Genomic DNA, 24,645 nt, shown 5'->3' with positions numbered 1-24,645 from the left:
TGCTCTGCTTATCATGACGAATTTTACTTTTCTCAAAAAGATTTCACATTTGAGTGTACTTAAGAATCACAAAAGCATATTTCACCTGATTCCTAGGATACAGTCACAGATTGTGATTTAATAAATTAAAGGTTTGACTGAAAACTATTCATTTTGAAATGACTCTACCCCTACCACACCCACCCAGGGGGGGATTCTGAGATATGGCATACAACCTCAGAAACCTTGGTTTGTGTTGAATTAAGCTTCAAAAGCCTTTTTAGCTTTTTTTTTTTTTTGCTTAATTGTTCTTAACTTATACTCACCATAGAAGTTATTGCTTTTCCAAGGAAGCAGTAAGATATTGTTTCTTTTATTATAATTATATGCAGAAAAGCACACTTCTGGTATTACTTTCACCTCTTTACAGACTTTCCTACTGAGGAGATAAATTAAAAAGCTGTTAAAAGTTTCACTAATGTTCCTCAGTCTACATGACTATATTGTTATTCTAGTGAATCTCTTTCTCATGAGTTTGGTTAGCATGGCTACAACTTTCCTGAAATCTAACCACTACCAGGGAAGGCAATAACACTGAAATAATCAATATTCATAAATACAGAATAGATACTACAGTGGACTTCATCTTATGATGTGTAACTGAAAACGAAGCGAAAAGGACAGGTGTTCATTCTTAAATTTAGCTCATTTCAGGAACATATGGGATAACACATGACCTTTCCTCTTCACATTCAGTGGATCTGGAACTTTTATTTTTTTAAAATGACATTTTCATTTCTGGAAATATTTAGTCATTCAAAACATAAAAGTTAAGAGAACTGGAAAAAGGTGACAAAAAGATACAAACTTCCATTTTGTATGTAGAATATTTCATATGAAATATGTAAGTACTAGGAATGTAATGTACATGCAATGTCTATACCTAACACTGCCATAAAACATAGGAAAGTGCTTGAAAGAGCAAACCCAGAGTTCTCAGCATAAGAAGGAAACATCCATTTTCTTTCTCCTTTGTAGAGTGTCTTTACAAGATGGATGTTAGTCGAACTTATTGTAACCCTTTCACTATATATGTAAAACAAACCAAAAACGCTGTATATGGTTAACTAGTACAGTTATGTCAATTACTTTTCAATGAAATGGTTAAACACTTAATAATTTTATATACTATTTTCGCCTTCAAGAGTAATTCCTTGTATGGTCTTGATTTAATTAAACATCCTTTGTGGTTTCTGCATTAATTTACCTGTAAAGCATAAACAACTTGATAATCAGGTGTGTGTGTGTGTGTGTGTGTGCACATGGGCACCAGAGAGAATTCCTGCGTGTGATTTTTGAAAAACTCTTCTCAGTAGCATTTTCTTTTTTTCACCCCACATCTGACATATAAACACGAAGATAAGAATCATGATAGGCTGCTGAATAGTTTATCTGTTTGTAGTTTAGCTTCAAATATATGACTCTAAAACTCAGAATAGATACATCACTTGGTGTAGCTCAGATAATTGATTCATAAGTCAGTTACATCAGGCAGGTTTTGATGGTATCTTTATAAACAGGCTGGAGCTTTCAAATGCCTGATGGTATCTCTCATGCTGACATGAAAGGCATCTAGAGGTTGGAATATGCTACCAGTACAACTTGTATTCTAGATACAGTTCATGAGGCCTATTAACTTGCTATACTAGAAGTAAAATATCACTGAAATGTAATAAATGGAATGATAATACAAGGAATGCCTCTGTAATTGTGTTTTAAAGAAGCCATGTGGGATAATGACTTTTATATTAGATGTTTAGTAATAAAAAGACAGGCAAATTTAATATATCTATAGCCAATAAAATGAGAGAACTAAAAGTTCAGAGACATGTCAACTTGCGCACACCGATAAGGTCTCTCATCCATGTGAGTTAGACTGAACCTGCCTTTGTAAGTGCATTTATTCTATCAATCTTCATAATCCCAGATGCATGCATGAACATCTTTTATCCTGAAATTAAGCAAGAGATTAGAAATATGCATAGTGAGCTATTTATCAAGTGACTAAAATGTACAAAATTCTGGCTTGGAGTAAAATATTAAACAAATGCCTTTGGCAATTCTAACCAGGTCCCCTGTATACTTTATGAGTTTCTTCACATTTTTTACAGTTGCCAAGACCATGCATTCTATACCTCAAGTCACTATCTTTCCTTTACCTGCTGCCCTGGCCTGACTTCCAGGCCTGTTCTCATGTATACTCCTTCCTTGTTATTCCCTAAGAACTGTGACCCACAAAAATATGATCCTAGAAAAGAGCGATAGCCATTTGAAGGAAACCAGAGTCACCCCAAAATACACTACTTTGGCCTTTTTACTCAAGTCACCTGTACCATCCCTGGTGACACAATGGGTTAAAAGCACAGCATATGAAGCAATCTGCAGCTACTGCTGCATGAGTTCAATCCCCAGCCAGGGACATGGAATGGAGACCTCTCCTAAACCACCTGCTCCCCTCCCCTCAGCAGTGTATTTCAGTGGATCTTTCTGTTTACTAGTCTTCCCACTTTGTCCCTGGTGAATCCTCTCACCTCTCATCTCTTGCCAGTTCTTGTACATTTTTTTTTTTTAAGGATATTACGGGCTCCCACGATGTGCCAGTCACAACAGTCAGTCCTCAGAGGTGGTAGTAAGCAAGGACTACAAGTACTCCTAGTTGCTGAAGCCTGAGGTAATATAAAATAGTGTATTTATTGCATAAAAATTGTTTAGTATTTCTGTTTTTATAAATTTACATTTATGTTTATGAAAAAATAGCAAATTGATTTCCAGCTACTTGGAAAGGAACACAAGGAAGGTTTACAGAATGATAAAACTATTTTTATGATAAAACTGCTTGATGGCAGTTACATAGGTGAATACACTTGTTAAAACTCACTGAGCTGTGCACTTGCAATATGTACAACTTACTGTGTGTAAAATCTTTATCAAAAATACACGTCCTGGCCCTCCCTGGTGGCGCAGCGAGTTAAAGCACAACACGAAGAAGCTTAAGCCACTTCCGCATGAGTTCAATCTCCGCCTGCCCTGGAGGTGACCACATGGCGCGGCAGACCTCTCCTGACCCGCCCGCTGCTCCCCTCAGCAGCGTACTTCGTCGATCTGCCTGTTCTGCTCCCCACTCTGTCTCTGGTGAATCCTCTCACCCTCCGCATCTCTGGCCTGTACCCCAGTTCTATATGAATAAATCTTAAAAAAAAAAAAAATACACGTCCTATTTTTCCAATACACATTCTATTTTAAATATAACACATGCTCTTGCAGAATACTGGAGAAGGGAAATTCACCTTTCAATAGAAATTAATAAATATGGTTATGATATTTCATACTTATTTATATTGAAAACAGATATGAAATTTTAATAATGAGTTATGCAGAGACTTTTATAACCATATAAAAATGGTGACTATGTAAATTAGTCCAACAAACTTTCAATACTTCTCAGTAAGAAATACTCTCTAACAAAAGTAACTAATGATCATGTACAAAATGCTTGGACAGTACAGAGAGAAAATTATCCATGCACTAATAATCAGTAGGCATATTACTTTGCATATTCTAGACATACATGTACATAAATAAAATCACACTTGCTGCACACTTGTGTTTTGCTTTTATACTCACCATTTAAACATAGGTCATTCCCAATAATATTTTTGAATGTAGAAATTATTTTAAATATGTATCTGTGTGTGAATAATAAAATTAAGTTAAAGATGAGATCAGAATATATTCTTTGCGGTGCCTCTTATATTTAATAAAATGTACTTACCCCATACAGCACACTGGTTTCTTAGCATGTTACTCAATAAATGTAATCAATTTATAGTCTCAATACCATCATGATTTTAGCTGTTAGACAACATCATTATTTTTTTTGTTGCAGTAACAAAGTCTATTTAAAATAGTCTGTACTAAAGTAAGCTACAGTCTAGATTTCTAAAAGTATCAGTTTAGGGTGACTAATGATAAATACATAACTTACCATTCTATGTGAAACATCAGACATCACAATTTCTTTCATAATAGTCTTGCAGTTCCTAAACGGTTAACTTGATTATTCTTAATCAACAACTATTAACATCTCTATTGATATTGAAACTTTAATTATCTTATAGTAAAATTCAAGTAAATTTTGCTGAGCACTTGCAAATGTGAATATATTTTTCATCTTATTTCAACATATTTTATGGCTTTATAATTACTCTTACAAAACTTCCCCTGAAAACATTTCTGGACTTTTTGACTTCTCTTCATTGGCTTCTTATACTAAAATTGCAATGACATAAGTACACACCTGCATAAAGCAGTTCTTGGAAGGAGCTTCGCGGAGGCCCTACTTCTTAGGGAACTGCTGCCCAGAGAAGAGCTGCTACAACCCACCCTGGATGTTGTTCAGCTGCTGCCCGTTGCACAGAAGCAAAGTCTTCTAATAGCAGTCAGCAAGAGGGTTCTAATGCAGGACTGTCATAAACACAAAGTGGCAGAACTCCAACTCTCAAAAGGCAGGAGATACCTGTACAAAAACGTCCAAACCACTGCCCCTTGGACCCCTTCCCCAACATTCCAACAATTAATCTACTTCATCTGGTTGCCTCTGCCGAAGTGTATTCAGGTTAAAATGCAGTAATAAGCACTCTCTGAGTTTTCCTATTTGTGCATGTTTAAGGAAAGGAAAGATGGGAAATGTTGGTAGTGCATTCTGATGTGGATATTTTAGAAAGGTATTTCCAAGGAAGGGAGGGACAAAAGCCAGTTTTCTCATTGTGCAAACCTTGTGTGCAGGCTAGGACTTAAGAAAGGGTCTGTGTGATAGCTACCTGTCACCAAGAAAAGTAATAAGCATTTTCAGTCTATAAGATAGCACAACCTAAATTATTATTTTACATTATTTTAATTCTCAACTCAGTTAGCGAGCACATGAAATTTCAGTGATATTATGTAATTTTTCAAATTAAAAATACCATCTTAATGAAATATGTGAAACAGTATATTCAAACCCTTTCAGTAGTCAATGCATCAACTAAGACATGATTTTAAACATTATAGCAATACATGTCCAATGCACAATCCTGAGACGGTATATTCACAGGAAGTTCTATGAAGGTGAAATAAAACAGTCAAAGCCATGTTGCTTTATATGCTCCTCATAGAAGGGATTCCATTTGTTGGATGATAGTTAATAAAAGAAGTTCTCTGCTGAATTTTCACCATCTCTTTACCAACAGTATGTTGTGAGTGTCCACTTCTAGATGATTGACATAGCAGTAAATGTTACTCACAGAAAATAAATATCAGCATGTGTAGCTCTAATACTGATTATTTTGAAATATAGTTTGTGACAGCTCACTTCTAATTATGTTAAACATGAACAGTTGAAGAGAAAAATGATTTCTAAAATTAACCATCCTTTTTGATAATTTTTTATAATAGTTACATTTTATTTACTGTTACAGAATAACAGTAGTAAGAGAAAGGGACAAGAAGTACCATCCCGAACACGGGACCTTATCTCCATGTACCCTCAATATAATTGCTACAAAAATAGCCATCTAGTACTTTTCTCTACCCAATTGTCTTCACTTTTGGGGATGTTGTTCTTCACTAATTTGAATTTCATAAGTCATAATTTAATCTAGTTTTACCTATTCTATGGTGGATGTAATTTCTACTTTTGAAATAGATATATTTTTTAATATATCCATTTCAATACTGTTGAGGTTTAACTTCTAATTTTTTAACTTCTAAAATTTTATTATTTAATTAATAAAATGAATAATTTTATTATTAAATCATTATTTAATTCTTCAAATTCTAATAGTTTCTGGGAATAGCAACACACTGCAGTATCTCACATTCATATACATGCAAACATACATGTGACTATCAGCCTTAGGCTAATAGTTTTGCTTCAAACAATGCTAACAGGAAAAACAAGTTATTTAGAATGGTCAAGGTCCATAACTTTAAAACTGCATTTTGGGCAAATTTTGCTCAAAACCTCTCCTGTTGTAGAAAATCTAAGTAGAATGCAGTCTTCACTTACTTAAGGTCCCAAAATCTTCTGATCTAAGTCAAGGAATTATTTTTTTAAATGTAGGGGAGGGGTTGGGGAGGGGTCAAAATAAAGGAATGAGCAAATGGGACTACAGTGATGGTGCACTGGTGAGCTGGCGGTGGGAATTTTACAGGAACTATACCCAAGGGGAGAAAGCATACATCGTACAGAAAGGAAGAATGATGTAAAATATAAATAAAATGAAAAAAAAATGTTGTTATTGTAAATTATACATTTTACCTCCAGCTCAATCCAAGAATTTTAACAGCCAGATGTGCTTGCAATAAAATTACCCTCAAAATTTGCAATTCCAACTATTAGCTGAAAGCAAATCTATAACTTGAGAAAATGCCAGTTTCATTTGTGTTTTGAGTATTCCATGTATCTAGTTGTTAAGTACTCATCTTGAGTTCTATAAAATCATTTGAAAATGAGAGAGGTAACCATGGTCATCTTTTCAGATAATGAAAACTAAGTCCATCATTATTTTTCTGCAATTTTCATTCTTTTTTTTTCTTAATTCTTTTTGTCTTCTTTGTTCCAGGATTACTAAAATGTTGCTGTCAAATTCCATATTGCAAAGGGCATTTTACAGTCTGCTAATTTCCATTTTTAGAATAATTTATATTTTCATTATTGAAAATAAGTGTACATTATATCTATATCCAAAAGGAAGTAAAATAATCTGTTTGGTGGTTTATATATTTGAAAATTATGAGAGCATTCTTTTTTTGCTTTGAAATAGTATCTTGTCACTGTACAGTACATTTCCAATTTACAGTGTGTCTCTTTTTTTCTTTAGGAATTTAAAATACTTTAAATAATCTGGACTTTGCCTGATTCCCCCCGAATTGTGGGATATGACTGATAACTGCCTTTAGAATCTCTAATAGCTAAATTACAATTATTATGCAAAGTCCTACAATAGACAGTTATATGGATTGTTAAATGACTTTGCCTTTTTTGCAAACTAAAATCATTTTCCTTTATTAGCTGAAGGATTTCATAATTTAAGGAAGATGAGAAACCTATAAGTCACGCTTTCAAATAAGGAACATGGATATTGCAAACATTAAATTCTCCCATAAAAATGTTAAGGCATCATTAAACTAGGTTCAGATTAATACAATTCAGTCAACTCTAGATAGATATCTCCCATAATAAGCTGAAACAATACCTAGTGATCTAAGATGTAAAATATTTTACTACAGCCAATTTATAAACCTATAAAACATACAGGTATCATTCACCCTCTTTATTAATAGTGCATGCCTTGTATTAAATCAAAACGACTTTAAAGGCCCCTCCCCATTGGCATCCTTTCTCAGCTATTGCCCCTTGTTACGTGTTATCTCAATGAAGCTCATCCACGGTGAATGACAGCATGCTTTCACCAGAAGCAGATAGGCAATTCTAGCCTGGTGATATAGCTGAAGTATCTCTGAGATTTATAGACACACTTGCTATCTTCAACCTGCAACATTCTCTGGTCTAATATTGATATATTTGTTTCTCTATAAACAGATGTATTTTTTTCTTACTTTGGAAAATGACGATTTATTACTTTTTGGGTTAGTGCAAGTTGCTTCACCTATGAATTATATTCACAAGAAAACTGACACCAACAACTTGTTCTAACAATTTTGAATTTGTTCAGAAAAAAAAATCCTATTTTATCCTGTTTTTCTCCAATTAAAAAAGCCAAATATTTCACATTGACTGACATACTGAAAGCTTTCGTGAATTCAATGCTCTGGTGATCTACTGCCATGTAACAAGCTGAAACATAATGGTAGGCAAACTTCAAAACAACAGCAACACTTATGCTTACAAATCTGCAACTGAGGCAAGCTTACCAGAGGAACTCAGTAGTCCAAAAGTTAGAGGCTGGGAGCTTGAGACATCTGTCTGTTGGCTGCGTGATCCCAAATACCATGTGGCTCTCCAACCTGGGGCCTAGGACAGCCAGACTCGGGAACACTGACCCATGGCTCCCACTGCTGTCGCCAGTCATGTTTTGTAACCTGGCCTCAGAAGTCCTTACCCATTCTTCCACTTCGTTCCATTTATTAAAAGAGAATCAACAAGTACAATGAAGGAACAATCAGACTCAACATTTTTTGTCAAAAATATATGAACATGTTTTTAAATTGTCACATGATAAAAGGGAAAAATAATCCCAGATTGTTTAAAATGACACTCTGGAAAACAAGTCTCACAGAAACTTTAAAAATATTTTTTAAAGTGAAAATGGCTTTACCTCAGCTTTATTGAGGGATAATTGACAAAAGCGCAATATAAATAATGTGTAAAAGAAGAATATATTTTGGGAAATAATTACTAAAATCGTTAACTCACATACCTATCACCTCTTCTAGACATCTCTGTGAGAGGATGCTTGCTCCTTTTATTATGGTCCACAGACTTTATATAACCATGTCACCCAAGTCATCTTGCTAAGAGAAAAAATCACCATCACAAATCGAATTTTAAATATACACAAACATAAGTAGTATCCTCAACAGGGAAATTTTGAGCTCTGACTTATCACAGATACATACACATGATTAAGTTATAACAGAATTTCTACACCATTTTGACAGCAGGATTCATCATTATAACATAGATAAATACATTGCTTTTAATGCAAAACAGCCTCTGAAAGATCTTCAGTTGGAAAAAGTTTCAAAGATTGAAGATAAAATCTCTGAAAGCATGATCATCCAGAAAAATATTTAAAAAAAAATTAAATTACAAGTACTTAAACCAACTAAAATCAGTATTGAAACAATAGATGAACAGTCTCTACAAGTAATTGACTAAAAAAGTGTTATCACTAAATTTGTTAGAATGGCAATAAGCAATAAAGTTTTCCCATTTAACCTTCAAATTAGTTGTGGGTTCTTAGTCAACAGGAAACTTTTTTACTGAAGCATGATGGACTAGTACTGCTCAAAAGGAGACAAGAGTGTAGCCCACTATGTTTCTACACAGAATAACCATAAAGTTCATTAATAGGAAGAAAGTATCCCACTTGCTAGAACTTCAAGAAATACATTTTGCTTTCTACCTGATACAGTAGGAAAAGCGGCATGCACAAATTTCTGGACAGTAAGCAGTGCTTTTTCCTATAGGTCAGAGATCTATAAGAGTTAAGAGCAGAAAATGAATGTCAAAGAAGGACCTGAGTAAAACCTGGGAAGAATGGAGAACATAAAACACCCAGTTCTTTGAGTGTTATGTAATTCCCGTCACAGAGCACCTATTAAATAGTCATTTCATAATCATCTAGACCTGTCCTATAGGAAACACCTTACCTCTTTTCTGGTTTACCTTTGTGCTTTTGAATGGAACTATGATAACAGCGACTACAGTGGTAGTGATAGAAACAATGCAAGGGCCTGCAATTTGGATTTTGCTTCAATTAAGCTTGTTACTTCTAAGTCTGGAATAGTCAGAATCAGACATAGAACCTCTACCCTGGAAATAGCACCATTTTTTTGTGGGGAGGAGTTGCCTGAGTCGGTGCTTTTGAAGAGCTAATTTGATGGCAACATCCCCACTGTTAATTGTGACCTATAAAACAAAGTCAACTATTTCCTCAAAGTTGTCTGTACCTACTCACCAGGGCACCCCTCACTTCTTTAGCAAACCACATTCCTTACAGAGAACATAATCGATGAGGATTCTTGGGTCCAAAATAACATATCAATTCTAACTTCCTCATTGTTTTCAATGTCATGATCCATATATTTTGTATAGTGCCACACAAATTATGTTGCAATTAATAGTCTTGCTCTAAGGCATCATCAAGGTCAGAGTTCTAAGGAATAGCAAGACTACATAGACAAGCCCTCAACTGTGCTCCTAAGATGCTGAATCTCAACTCTGGGAACACATGTCAAAGAATTCTCTCCGATTCAGCCTAATGCCCCGTGCCATCCCTCCCTACTCTAATTTGCCACCCAAGATCACCTTCACCTTGGTTTGTAGGTTCTTGCCCATACATGTTAAGCATGAGTGTGCGATGATGCTTGTTTTCCTAGGTTTACTCTGATCTCTAATGAGATCAATAATGTGGCTAAGTCTGGCCTAGGGCTGCAACATGAAATATAGCAGGAAATAGGCTCAGGCAAGCCAGCCACAGCGGTGCTGAAATCTAGGAGGTGCACAGCAGTCTCCTCATGGAAACTGTATTCAAAATAATCTGAGAAGGCCCAAACTTTTTATTTAATATAGCATTTTTCTCAGGGCAATAATGCCGTCCAGGTTATACATTTGCCACCAGTTTTTTTGTTGTTTTTGTTTTTTGTTTTTTTACTGAAATAGATAAGTTCTCTATGAACTAAAAAAGACTTAGCTTGATATTAAACAATAAATCTATATAAACTACTTTCTTAATATTAATTATCCTTCTTAGCCTACTAGAAAAGGAAAAGCAGACCTTTTTTCATCATTCACCAACTATTTATTGTACTACTATATGTAAAATTTGTGTAATATCAAATAACCTACTGGATTATTGCAAAGGCTTAACATTAAGTCCAAGCATGTCTACTACATAGCTCATGAATGTTCACAAACTGATAAATGCAACAATATACTTTCTATATGGCTACTATTACATATTTCATCCAAAAGAAATATATAAACTAAAAATAAATGGATGCCCAGGGAGTAATAGTTAAATTATATAAACAGAATTTATTTGGCAAGGTCAGTCTGGGCAGCAACCCAACAATATGCTATACCAAATGCCACTTTTTGTGATAAAGAATAGGCTAAGTGTGTAGTAGAGTGTACAGACAAAAAAAAAATAAATAAACAACCAAGAAGGTAAACTATGTATTTGAAAAAACAGCTGTGGTTCAGAATGAATCACTTCATATCACTATTAGGATTTTTAAAAAAAAATAAAATTTCATACAAAGAGTAAATGTAATTATCATGTGCATGTTTGAAACTCTGATATAATAAATCCCCTAGGATTATATGTCTACTAAACAGATTTTCTTCGCTTTCCAAATACATTATTGATCAATTTGGCCATTGATTTAGATCCACTGGGTCTTCTCTTCTCTTTGAGTTTGAAGTTTGTCAGGATATCCTTGATAACTCTGATAAACATCATTTCTACCTCTAGAGACTGTTCTGCTGCAGACAGTTCAGAGAACTGGCATCGGTAATCACAGGCCAATTTCTGCCCTTCTTCCCAGCCAACTTCTCTCACGTGACAGAGATCTTGCTTATTGCCAACCAAAAGCACTGCTGATTCCACAGTTCTGAAATACAGATTCACAATTATTTGGAAAGATTTTTTTAACACATTTGTTTTAAAATTATAAAGCTTATATGACCACAACTATAAAGCAAAAGAGAAATAAAAATATTGAGTGTGTGTTATTTTGTTCACCTATGGATGCAATGGCAGATGACCCCATTACTTAGAAAACTTAGTTTTGATGGCATGACACAGAGGCAACCAGGTTCTTAAAGGATAGCATATGAAGTGACACAACCCTTGAATTCTAGTTCCTTTTATTAGCAATGCATAATTATAATTTTTCCCACTTACATATGGGAGAAAAAAAGGTAAAATAGATTTTCTCACACAGAATTCTCGTAGAGATTAAATGAAATGATGTAGATAAAAGTACCAAGCCTAATTCTTGGTAATGAAGAATGTTTACTAAGTATGATGTTTCACTTCTTTAGCGCTTGAAAGACAACAAATAATGAATGTCTCTTTACTCAACAGTTACTGCAAATGAACGGTAAAACAGATATAATTTTCCTCAATACTCATTGCTATACTTTGTTAATATCCATTAAAATATGTTCTGGAGAAAAATCACAATCTCATGACCTTGTACAATCTTTCTGCTTATTTAGAAAATACATTTAGTACTATCTCCAGCAAATACCAAATATTGGTGATAGTGAACACCTTAAAGCTAACTTTCATTTGAAGAATATAGTAAGACCTCTATCTCTTAAATGGCATGGAATTCTGCCAGGATATCTACTGGAGGGAAAAAAAAAAAATAGTTGTAGAAACACAGTCTGAGACTCCATCTAAAGGGATCCTGTCCCCAAATTCCAGTAAGAGGTGGTTTCACCTACATGGCAGCATGAACCAGGAGGGGGGAAAAGCATTGTATGTTTTGCACTTTTGATGATATCACTAATAATTTTTTTTTTCTATACAGCATCCAAATTGCTGGAAAAAGGTAATTGGAAATGGTAAGTGAAATAATTTGAAGGTTGAGTCACAAATACTTGATTTTATTAAACAGTATTTTGCTTTCCTAGTTTATCTACAGACTACGAACTGAAATATTCCAAAATTTATCAATTTAAAAAAATTATGTATGCATGCATACAGAACTGGGGTACAGGCCAGAGGTGCAGGGGCAGTGAGAGGATTCACTAGAGATAGAGTGGGGAGCAGAACAGGCAGACTGTTAAGGGGAGCAGCTGTTGAGACAGGAGAGGTCTGCTACACCATGTGGATCACCTCCAGGGCCCAGAATCAAACTCACACTTAGGTGGCTGTGACTGGCTTATAGTGCTGCACTTTAACCTGTTGCACTACCAGGGAGGGCCACTGTTTTCAATTTTTAAGTATTCTCAAGTGCTTCTTTCAATTTGGTAGAATTTCAAAGGAATTTTAATAACGTATCTTACCTAGGTCATAGTATTTAACTACAAGGCATTTAATGATTGAAAGGTTGTTATTCTTTAAAAAAATCAATAACTATATAGTACTTTATTAGATATACATTCTTTTCTCCTGATTCCATGGTTCCATCAATATATAATTAGAAAATGAGGTCTGAAGATTAAAGAAGTTTACCTAAGGTCAATCAGATATAAACAGGAAATTACATCAACTGTCTCTAGGGAAATAATTATTATCTGATGGTTTCCGATAGTAGACATTTAAAATCAATATAAAAAGCACACATGCCAATTTTCAGTAATAACAATGTGCTTTTTGCTTTCTAAAGTAGAATGTATTTTAGACTGTAACAGCAAAACTGCTGAAGAGAAAAAAGAAGCCTTTCCATCAGCCTGTTGAAGAAAATTAAATATTCAAATGGAAAAAACTAAAACAATAAACAAACCTAAAATGGGAAATTCCTATGTTTAAACATATCTGAGTGCCAGAATGGTTTAAGGCACAGATATGTCTTCCTTTATATTTACTGGTCTGAAGGTAATTAACAATAAGAAATTGTGGATCTGCTATTTAAGGAAATGAAATGGAGAAAACTGTATTTTCACATTTAGAATTAAGTCTATTTTCCTTTGATAGACTGAATAACTCAGCTAGGAACTGGATGCCAAATGTCATAAATCTTAACATTTTTGAGGGAATGAAAAGGAAAGGTCAGAAAGTCAACTATCTTATGTACAGAGGACCATTATTTTGCTAGTGAGTGTCATGTTAACAATAGAAGCTGTCTTATAAAATAGCCATTTACGCAGGGCAAGTGACTGTTTATGTCACTCAGGATATAAAGTATTCTCATCTTACTCCTTTTACTACATGTGTAACTCCTGTGGAATGGAAGGTGAATTGTTCAGGGCTGTTAAATTTTGTAATTGGAAGTCTGTATTAAACTCTTCCTAATGATGCTTACAGCTACATGATGATTTACTAAAGACAAAGAGGAGAAGAATGGTAAGCATCTCACCTTTTACAATGACTACTTTGTGGCTCTCTGATTCTGTAGATCAGTGCTTTTGCAAAAGCAAATGAAGACCTGTCACTGATGTCATACACAATAATAAACCCATCCGCCCAGTGCAGTTCACTTGTGAGGGAAAATTTTGCTTTCTGTGGCTGAAAATAAAGCAAGCACATTGAAAATAGTAGGATCTGACTCCTGTATTTTACACTTTAGACAAATAATGGAAACCAATATCACATGGAAGAGATTTCAATAAGCCAAATACTGATGTTGACAAAAATGTATTTATTTGTCTCTCTTCCTTCTTACCCTCTTTGTTAAGTGATTACATTTTTAGAATAAACAGGAACTATAGTAAACTTACATATATTGCATTTTATAACTTCTCTCTAAAGAAATGCTATCCTTTTTAAACATTAGTAGATTTATGATAATTTCCTTTTGAATTAATATACACACATTTCCTTTGAAAGTTACAATATTATCTGTCTATATTAGTAATGGAATGTCTATTGGTTCTGGTATTAAATTTAGGCCAGTTTAAAAAAAAAAAAAACATGGTTTAGCTTAAAAGATTTAAGGGATATTTTAATTTTTTAAAAGAATCTGTCACATCGAGTTCTTTTAAACAATTGGTAATTCCTTATTTTTATCATCCTATTTTAGTTCCTGTAATTGAGTAAAAAAAAAGGAATCTGTACTTAAAATGTACTCTACCCTTTGTCGACAGTGGTTAGTCACAAATACAACTTGTAAAAATAAAATATAAACTGAACTGATAAGCCATTCAACTACTAACTTATGACAGTTATACTGTAATCTAACAGAACCATATAATGATTATAGCTTATTGTTGATATTTTAAAAAATTATGAAACTTCATTTTACAACACTTAAAAATAAGCTCTTAAAATTTATATAATTAAAATTTAGGAGAAACTTCATTTTTAACACCTAACAAATTTTCTTCAAATCACGAGTGAAAAAAATAAGATAGTATTTTGCTTTACTTACTTGAGAGCAAGAGTCATATATTTCCAGATTCAGCTGCTTTCCTTCCAGATACAAATGCTTATTATAGATTGATTCTGAAAAATATGCATATTTTTTAAAAAGGACTCAAATTTAGATTACTGTCTGGCAAATTGGTATTTTAATGGAATGGTACAATGGTTTTCCTTTATCACTAGTGGTTGAAAAACATACACGATATACTGTTACACTAGTCATATATATTTCTTACAAATGAACTTCACCATAAAATTTACCTAAATGCTTTTTGTATTTGTATAGCTTTTTCGTATTTGCATAGCTGCCTTCCAGCCTAGTACTATGGATGAATGCAGCCTCTCTCTCTTAAGGCCAACCTATTCACTATCAACTAATTACCATTTTCTCTCACTTACTGAAATGATGATTCTCACCTTTCCCACCAATGCTACTTCTCTCCTCTGAACCATAAATCTTTCTTTATTATATAATTACTAACAGCTGAATTTCTTCCAATTTAATTATCTTTTGGATTCTACCATCTCAACATTTCCCCTACTTTTCTGTTAGTCTTATGGGAACTATATACATTGTGTGTCCTTACTCTCTCACCCCACGGGACTTTAGATTATAACAATCAGGCTTTAAGTACAATAACTTGACTAAAACTGGTCTCACTAAGATTGTGTTTTCAGACTCAAGGATCTGTTCTGTGTCTTGGTAACTGCCTTATCAGCATTAATGTCATTAGTCGCTGACTCTGCACAAGGTTCCTTCACATGGCTTTCAAGTTCACATGCTCATTTTTTTCCCCTTTATCCTCCTGTTGTTTCATATTAATCTTTATTTTTATTTGCCCCACTAGAGCTTCCCATGCTCCCAACATAATAAAGTTCAAGTACTCTTCTCTAGCAGCACTCACTACCTTGCTGATCACTATCCTGCCAGAAGCCTTCACTATCCTGACTAATACTGATGAACCAATTTGTATATGTATTCCAGACCTCTTCCCAGAACTCTAGACACAAGTAACTTGCTATTAGATGTCTTCATTTAGATACCTGACAGACATTTCAACCTTAACGTAATTAAAAGTGAACCCCAATGCAAAGACTGCATCTTTCACAGTTTTCCATTCCATTGAGAGGCAAATCCGTTAACTCCAGTTTTTCAGATTAGCAATCTTAATAGGTCATCTAAATCTTTCTTTTTCTTACATCCCCTACTAATTTTTTTTTTAATTCTTCTTCCTCAACCTTTAAGGGTATTTTGAATTTGTCTCATTCTCATTACCTTCACTGCTAACATCCTGGTCCAAGCCATCATTATTTTTCACCTCGGTTATTAAAAGGACTTTTAAATCATCTCCACATTATTTCACCCCTACTTCCCTTATATTTTCTCAACATGAAAGCAAAAGTGGCTTTCCCCTCTCACCAGGATAATCCAAAGTCTATGAAGTGCCTGAGAATGTCCTTCATCATCTAGTCCACCACTGTATCTAAGACCACAGGCAACCTTTTCCAGCTACGGCCTCTGAGATTCTATCCATTTAAACTACACGGTCTTCTATAACATTTCTCAAAATTCTCAGAAAGTTCCTCTCTCAAAACTTGGGCAATTATTTCTTCTACCTGGAATGTAAACCCCTCAGATAGCTTTTGATTTAGTCTTCACCACCTCATATCTCCATCCAGATGTCACCTCCTCAGTCTACCTACCTGATTTTAAATGTCCATATATATTAATAGTGCCAATATCCCATGGTAGTTTTTTTTTTCCTTATAACATGTGCCATTATAGAACATAATGTATTTATGATTGACTTCCTTCTAGATTGTAAAATGTATGAGGATTGGATATATTTATATCTTCCTGATTTACTGCTTTATCTGTCTACCTCTCTACCTGACACACAGTAGGTACTCAGTAAGTATTTGCTGAATTAACTAATTAATTGTTCTGTTATTATTATCCAATTCTTTAGACAAAATAATTTATTCTATACAAAATAACATCAGACATAATATCATTACTTATTTTGACAAATGCTCTATTCCTCATGATAGCGGATATATCAGACATTCATGAAACATCCATGTGCAAATCTCAAAAACTGCCAACAGGGGTCACTAACTCTTAACATTTTAGAATTCAATCATTTCCCCATCATTCATGGTGTCATTTATTTTGCTAGACTGTCTTCACACAGTGGTAAACTTCTTGTCATTGGCTTATCTTTTTGAAATATCTCAAGTCTGATAATGAAATGTTTACATATTTTTGCCTTTCACATCTCTATTAAAAAGAAATTTTATAAAAAAAATTAAGGTGATTTTGTTGTGGGTATTAATATTTTTTCAAGTTGCTTTATTTTGCTTTTTAGTTTTGGAACTTCCCATGACTGACTCAGTTTGTGTGTTATTTCAAGGTTTTTGACAAAGATTATAGTGACCTAGAAATGAAACAATAGGAATCTGTCTTTCCTTTTTATATAATCAGCACTCCCAAAATAGTCACAATACCAAACGGGCTGTAATGTTGTTACGCACATGTAGGGCACAGTATTGGACAACGTTTCAGCAATATTTTCTGAAATACTCTCATGAGTGCTCAAGAAATTTTTGTTGTTATTTATGTCCCATGGTAAATAATGATAATGATAATGATAATAATAGTAATAGTAATAATAATTGTAACTACTGCTTATTCTGAATAAATATTACAGAAAAAGATGATTTCCCTTCCTCCCAAACCTTATATATATTTCCTATAAGTCTGTTGTTTTTAATTAAAAAAGAAAACTTTTCTTCTCCATGCCTCCAATCAGGTAGGATATTAGTCCCAAAACATTTATTTATTGCTGAGCCAAAAATATACTCAAAACTCTGGCAAAATTACCCACTTTTTAATGTCATGTATTTGCCATATGTCATGTTAATACTGATCAAAATAACAGAAACATATAGTAGAGTTAGGGAAAGGATTTGAAGATTTAATCAACATGCCCTGGCATCTGTTTTACAATTTCTCTGAAACTTACATAAGCAATCTAGAGATAATTATGAAATGATCTTTGATCAAAGCCTAATTTTCCTGTTCTTTTCACAAGTTTTGTAACAAAAAATAAGCTTTATTTTGTAGTAAATTGTGCTTTTATAATTTGTCCTTACCTTTCAGCAGATGTTGATTTAATTTCAAACTTATTAGTCTCCAATAATAGTACTCACAACTTTATAATATTTGAGGAGGGGGAACACCCCAGTTTGAATGTTTTTCTGCTAACTGGGAAAACAACTGATTTTCTAATTTGTTTTTATTAAAATAAAATTGGATGAATTTTATAAAAAGCAATCAATTCAAGTATTTATTTTGGAATCTCTAACCAGAATCTGTGAACAAAAAAAGTTGCTAACAAGTACACAAAGGGAAAGATTTGATTAAAATGCTGCCTCACTGATCTTAATTGTTATTTAATTGTGCTGCTGATGTTTTAAGGTGAAGAAAGTCTAGAGTAGTGACTTACCAAAATTAGAAGCATATTCTCCAATGAATCGCTTGGTAAAAAACCTCACTATAAGGGCTGCAAAGTAAAGAAGTGGACTTAGGGTCTTTTCTGTTAGGATACAGATAATTAGTTAGGACACGGGCAAGGTTTTATCCTACAGCTCAAAAAATTACCCAGCATTAAAGAGGACTTTAAAACTTTACTCAATTCTGCTCTAAATAAGAGTCAGCAAGATTTTCACTGCAGTCATAAAGATTAGGAGGCTAGAGAGAAAATGATCTTAGGCATGCTGCCTGGTCAAATCATAATGTAATTAATTCATGAATGCAAATACATCAGGCAACTTACCTTTTGTAGTAGGAAGGGATTTCTCATTGAGATGCAAGAACTGTAACATCTCCTTATTTTCTTTATCAAATCTAATCTGGTTTCAAGGCACTATATGCTAATTATGTTAAAGACATCAGCATTTGCAGTTGTTCAAGGATATAGGACTTCAAAATCCAGGAAAAAGGAAATGGACCTCTAGTATCAGTTTATCTTATTGCAGTTCCTGGATCTGACTGGTTCTGGTTCATCAGTTTCAGGTGGCTACTTGTGGCATCTTTATCACTAGAGTAATGTGACCCAAACCAAAATTAAATAAAACTACTAAAATATTGCTGTTAAAGTCACGGCATCTGCCACTCAGTTTCCAGTCATCTTACAAAGCAATGCTCCTCCAAGTTCTTTGTTAGTAATGCTTCATTTACAAAACTAACCCATAGGTCTTAACTTCATCTCAGGACAGAAGAATCTTTTGATGGTCATTATGAGGCAACTGGTAGGTGTGAGGGCAGAGGTATTATCATGAGAAGTAGGTAGAATTCCTATAGATTTTAAGTATCAATAGAACAAGATAAAAAATTAACACTTGTCTTGGTATGCCTGCTATACAGTCTGTAAGTATTTTAATTACTTATAAATATGAAAACTCCTACTGAAAATTAGCATGAGTTAATATAGATCTAACATATGTTACTACACATATTTACAGATATATTTAACATATTTCTCACAGGTTTTGCAGTCTATACTTTTACCATGGTAGTATCACTGACCACTCACCAGATTTGCCTGTCCCTTCAGCACCCAAGACAGCAAGCTTCACATCATTCATCTTGCTTTTCTACTCGTTGGCAGTTCTATCTTCTGAAGTTACACACGCTTAAGTCACACATTTGTTTTTAAAAGTCCTTTTTATAACATGACTCTCATCTCTCTAAAGCCAACTCCACCCTCTATTCCCAGAATCCAATAACAGCTTCAGAAACATTTCCTAAAGTAGTTTTGAACTCATTCCATGTTTAAAAAATGGAGTTATATTTAGATATTAAAGCTCATTAATCCAACAGTCATGAATTTGTAACAGAAGTTTAATTTCCAGTTCACCTGAAATGCACCTACCCTAAAATAATAATCTCTTTTCATTAAGAGATGTCAAGTAAGCATTTCCTGTAAATTACTTTGATTGGATCAGTTTTGATTTTACTTCTGTTAACACTTTGAATCTATATTTTCATAGAATCTTTCTATGAAAGAAAGGGGTACACATTAAGTCAGTCATGAAGACAAAGGAGAAAGATGAGATACTCCAGATGTGCTAATTTGTGGTTATCAGCAATGTACATGGATACAGCTCTTGTCTTGACTCACCTGAGGTTTGCAATGAGTAATATGAGCACTACAGAGTCTCACTTTTTCAATATCTTCTTTAATTAGCAACCTCACTCTTAAGAAAACTAGGTCAAAAGATGACCATAGATTTCTTACGGGAAAAGTAAAGCACCCAAGTTAATGTTGTTTAAAAAGTACTAAACAGGGCCCTCCCTGGTGGTGCAGTGGGTTAAAGCACTGAACTAAGAAGCTTAAGCCACTTTCGCATGAGTTCGATCCCGCCTGCCCCGGAGGTGATCAGATGGCATGGCAGACCTCTCCTGACCCTCCCGCTGCTCCTCTCAGCAGTGATCTGCCTGTTCTGCTCCCCACTCTGTCCCTGGTGAATCCTCTCACCCTCCGCACCTCTGGCCTGTACCCCAGTTCTGTATGAATAAATAAATCTTTAAAAAAAAAGTACTAAACAGAAAACTGTCATATTTGTTCCTATTTTGTAACTCAGAAACAAATTTATATGAGAAGGTTTGAATGAGGTATTCTGACTTACTTCACTTCTAATAAAGAGGTAATTCGATATGCAAAATAATGAGTTTCTCATAGTTCTTTTCATCAATTTTCCTTCTCTACACTTATTGTCTACATTACTTTAGTCTCCATTCCTTCCCCCTTTTAAAATTCAAGACTTGAGAAATGAGTCCAACAACTAATAGAAGAATTTAAACTTTGAATACTACATCTTGTGCCCCCAATGAAGTAGGTTCATGCCCAAAAAAGTCAATCACGGGAAAAATAACCTGTTTGCTTGTTTAAAATACACCTCAATTGCCACTATATATTTAAGTCATTACGGGCTATAAGTCAATGACTAAATAGTAAATCTGTATCTGTGATAGAGTTTACAAAAGCACTAAGAGAAAAATGGAAGCAACTAAAACCAGAATAAATGCTATCATTGCTGAAATAGAGCTCTACCAAAGGCTGGGGAAAGCAGAACAGTAGACAGAAAGATCTTCAAAAAGTAGTGAAACTGGAAACATGACTGTGCCTATATAAGGGGGTAGGACAGGGGACAGGGGCCTAAGAGGATGCCTCAATTTCAAAAGAAGAAACAAAGCATAAAGAATTCAAGGCAAAAGAGAGCATAACTATTTGTAGGATCAACAGCAACAACTCAAAAACTATTTTTATTTTTACTACAATATCAAAAACAAAACCAAGCTCTTGTTTCCCTTTAATTCACAACTATATTAGTTAAGTAATAAACATGCTCTTTTTTTTTTTTTTTATCTGAGGAAGTTTACTAGCTGATTTATTACACTTTGGAACTGAATGTATTTTCTCCAATTGCAGAACATCTATTTTTACCTTTTAGACTTATTTTTTTAGAAAGCTTAGTATATCTACAGATAGGATGGGAAAAGCTAATTTCATAACATACATAATTTTGAAAATAACATATGAACAGTTACTACAAAGAAATGTGAATTCTTTCACTTTATCTTCCATCTCCCTACTTCTGTTATAGATTACAAAAACAAACCTAATAAGACAGCAGCATGGTTTTTAAATAAATGAAGTTGTAAAATCAAATGGAGAAAACAATGAGTGCACAAACTTTCTAAGAAACAAAAGTATCTGTATATATTCTTATATATATATATATGTATTTTCTACCTCAAGTAAAGTATAATATTCTGATAGGTACCCTATACCTAGAATTTTTCATCTCCCAAAAGAAACAACCATTCATGACAAAAATAAAATCACTTTTAATATTTCATTCCTTTATTGAATGGACAAAATTTACTGAATATATTATTATGGACTTTCAATGATATTCTCAGTGCTTAAATTATATCAGTGAACAAAGTATTCAAAAAGCTTACATTCTAGTCATGGGAAATGAATATGAACAATAAAAAAAAAAAGCAACTAATTATATATCAAGCATTCACAAATGGTCCAGCTTTGTTTTTCTGACATCAAGTCAACTACCCTTTCTCCACTGTAATTTCCCTAAAGTTTCTGTTAAGAGCAACTGCATAATTTCTCCACCAAAAGGTTCAGATTCAGAAAGGTGGTGTGATTGATCTAAATCGCCAAGGAAGGCAGAATATTTTCTCCCATAATACTGTTCTAGAATCTTTTAATGATAGAATACTTGCCAACTCAATTTCTGGGTCTACTGTAATCTAAGTCAGAAAAACAACAAAAAGACAATAAATGAAGCAATTCCATTTATGATTACACGTACCCCGACCTTGAGTATATTAGTAAATCAAATTGAGAAATGTATGTAAAGGCCCAAATATCATAAGCTAGTAAAACTTGAAGTCTTGCTAAGCAAGAAACAAATCCAAAATCATGGAGAAACTATTCGCAGAAATCAAAACAACCCTATAATTTGTCACAACTAAAGCAAGCATTGGTTATTTAATCTCATGGGGTTATTTATCAAGATTTGTGCATTTGAGATTCATTATACCAAAACAGATACCTATATACAAATGGGTAACTACTAATAAGGATGGAGATAGCTGCTTAGCCAAATCCAAACATTTGTTTGAACAGAAAACAAAAGTTTTTAACATGCAATTATTTCTACATACTTTTATGTGAAAATATGGAAATCTATCATGGAAGAAAGTCACAACTATTAAGAAAATGTTATTTTTTGAGTCTCACAAAGCATTATATTCTCAAGCATCTAACATTTAAATTACATTGAAAGTTCAGGTATATTTTATTGAGGTAGTCAAGGAACATTGAGGGAATTATTTGGAGAAAAAAAAAAAAAGAGAGAGAGAACATAAATCCTAATCTGGATATGTCTTATCTCTCTTCTGTTCTCAAAGCACTGAAAGTATCAGGCATAAATAGCAAGATCACATTCTTAGTCAGAAATTAGATAACTTTCTCTGTAATCACAAATCCTCCAAAATATCTTCTGAAAAAATATTATGCAAACTTGGACATATATCTAATAAAATAAAAAAGTTGCTACAACATTGACTACTACACAAAACCTTCTATTAATAGGGGCTACTGTGAAAAACTCCTTTAGTCCACAATCCAGTATTTTTTTGGCTATAATATATGTATCATAGGACTAATAATTGCTTAGTTCATCAGTTTATATTCTAACAGTTCACTTATTACTTGAACTATTAGATTTGCTTTGATTACTTTGATAGACTGTTTATATGAAGAAGCCGGTGAAACAGTTTGGTATGTAACAAAGGTATTTCCTACATTACATGGTATATAAAGACTATTTCAGGGTCTACACCTTTTCATGTTATAGTTTATGGCTTATAGACTCTTGTAAGTCTTTACTTAAAATTGAATAAATCCAATCTGAATACTGAATAGCAACCTACTTTATAAGCTGCAACAAATCTAACTCCCTTTCTTCTTCTTTCTTCCTGCCTCTCCATTCCTCTCTTCGTCCCTATGTGTACATATCACTTTCTCTTGCTTGCTTTTTTTTTTTTTCCCCTGGATGTGTGTACGTATTTTCTTTATTAGTGGTGTTCTAAAATTTCACAATACTGTTTCCTGGTGCACATCAATCTTTCTACTCACTGGACTAGTGCTCACTTGGCAACTTTTTATCTGGAGATTTCTGTTGTTCAATTCTAGAAAAAAATTATTGTATTATCATTTATTCTACTCTGTTTTAACTGTACCCGTTGTCTGAAACTCACATTCATCAGATTTTCAACCTTAAAGACTGACTCCTAGTTCTGATATTCTCTTTTTTATTGACATAGCTACATCTTTAACGCCCCCTTTCTGTGTTATTTCTGTAGGCTTCTATGGGTGATTGATTCTACATGCTCTGTGTGTACATATTATATGTAACTGAAAGACGGCTTTCTTATTTGTTGCTACTGTATTCCAATACTGTATATATTAGTTTTCACTTAGAGATAAAAATAAAACTTCTGTAGAATTTGCAACTATCAAATTTATGGGCCAGTATTTTTCTATGCTACAATATATGACTTTTACTAATGTGTGTAAATTGCAACTGAGCAAGGTAAAGCTGTTTATAACATTCCCAAGCAATTAAAAATCTCAGTTGACAATCATTAACAGAACTGACCCATGACAGTCACACCTTCATAATCCTAAATCATTCTTAGAAAAAGCTTTGAAAATAATTTCACGTTTGGATATCATATTTAAAAAATGTTTCATTCAATTTGTAATGTTAGTAATTAACTAAATTACATAGGCCTTTTTTCTGCTAAAGAAAAATGATGAATACCTCACCAATTTTCAAAGATTTTCAAAGTGTTTGTGAGACTAAATAATTGAATGGCTTTGCTAATTTTTCTCAGCATGCATACTTATAATTGCAATTATCTTTTCAAGGCAATGATTCAGTACTTATATTACTCTCTTATTCTTTTTTTTTAAAGATTGTTTATTTATTCATATAAGAACTGGGGTATAAGCCAGAGGTGGGGGGGCCCACCAGAGGGAATGGGGAGCAGAACAGGCAATCCGTTAAGCACACTGCTGAGGAGAGCAGTGGGCTAGGCAGGAGAGGCTCCTCCTTGCCAAGTCATATATTGTAGCATATATTGTAGCATAGTTAGCCAGCTCTCTAGCTGCCTGGGGATCAAACTCCTGCATGTAGTGGCTAAGGACAGCCTGACAGTGCTGTATTTAACCCCTGCTGCACCATG

General features: G+C 33.7%; 1 protein-coding gene across 1 annotated transcript; it reads right to left on the bottom strand.

Annotated features, from left to right (window-relative positions):
* Nucleotides 1-11,058: 11,058 nt before the first annotated feature.
* RERGL (RERG/RAS-like) lies at nucleotides 11,059-19,486 on the bottom strand. Its single transcript, XM_012732819.1, has 5 exons — nucleotides 19,400-19,486; nucleotides 18,311-18,367; nucleotides 14,809-14,882; nucleotides 13,798-13,946; nucleotides 11,059-11,379 (listed from the first exon to the last, which is right to left on the bottom strand). The coding sequence occupies exons 1-5, from the start codon at nucleotides 19,449-19,451 to the stop codon at nucleotides 11,097-11,099; spliced, it is 615 nt and encodes a 204-aa protein (XP_012588273.1). The 5' UTR covers nucleotides 19,452-19,486; the 3' UTR covers nucleotides 11,059-11,096.
* Between the last annotated feature and the right edge of the window lie 5,159 nt (nucleotides 19,487-24,645).

The sequence above is a fragment of the Condylura cristata genome, unplaced genomic scaffold, assembly GCF_000260355.1.
Source record: "Condylura cristata isolate star-nosed mole 26May11 unplaced genomic scaffold, ConCri1.0 scaffold00036, whole genome shotgun sequence".
Taxonomy (NCBI): Eukaryota; Metazoa; Chordata; class Mammalia; order Eulipotyphla; family Talpidae; genus Condylura; species Condylura cristata.
Note: the sequence above shows the minus strand (reverse complement) of the source record. Positions and strands in the feature narration are given on the sequence as shown.

Bases quoted from the DNA above. Each gene is read 5' to 3' on its own strand.
- RERGL (XM_012732819.1), bottom strand. From the start codon at position 19,451: ATGAATGATGTGAAGCTTGCTGTCTTGGGTGCTGAAGGGACAGGCAAA. The intron at 14,883-18,310 runs GTAAGTCACTAC...CATATTTTTCAG, and splicing joins AGAATATGCTTCTAATTTTG to AATCAATCTATAATAAGCAT. The intron at 13,947-14,808 runs GTAAGTAAAGCA...CTTTATTTTCAG, and splicing joins TATATGACTCTTGCTCTCAA to CCACAGAAAGCAAAATTTTC.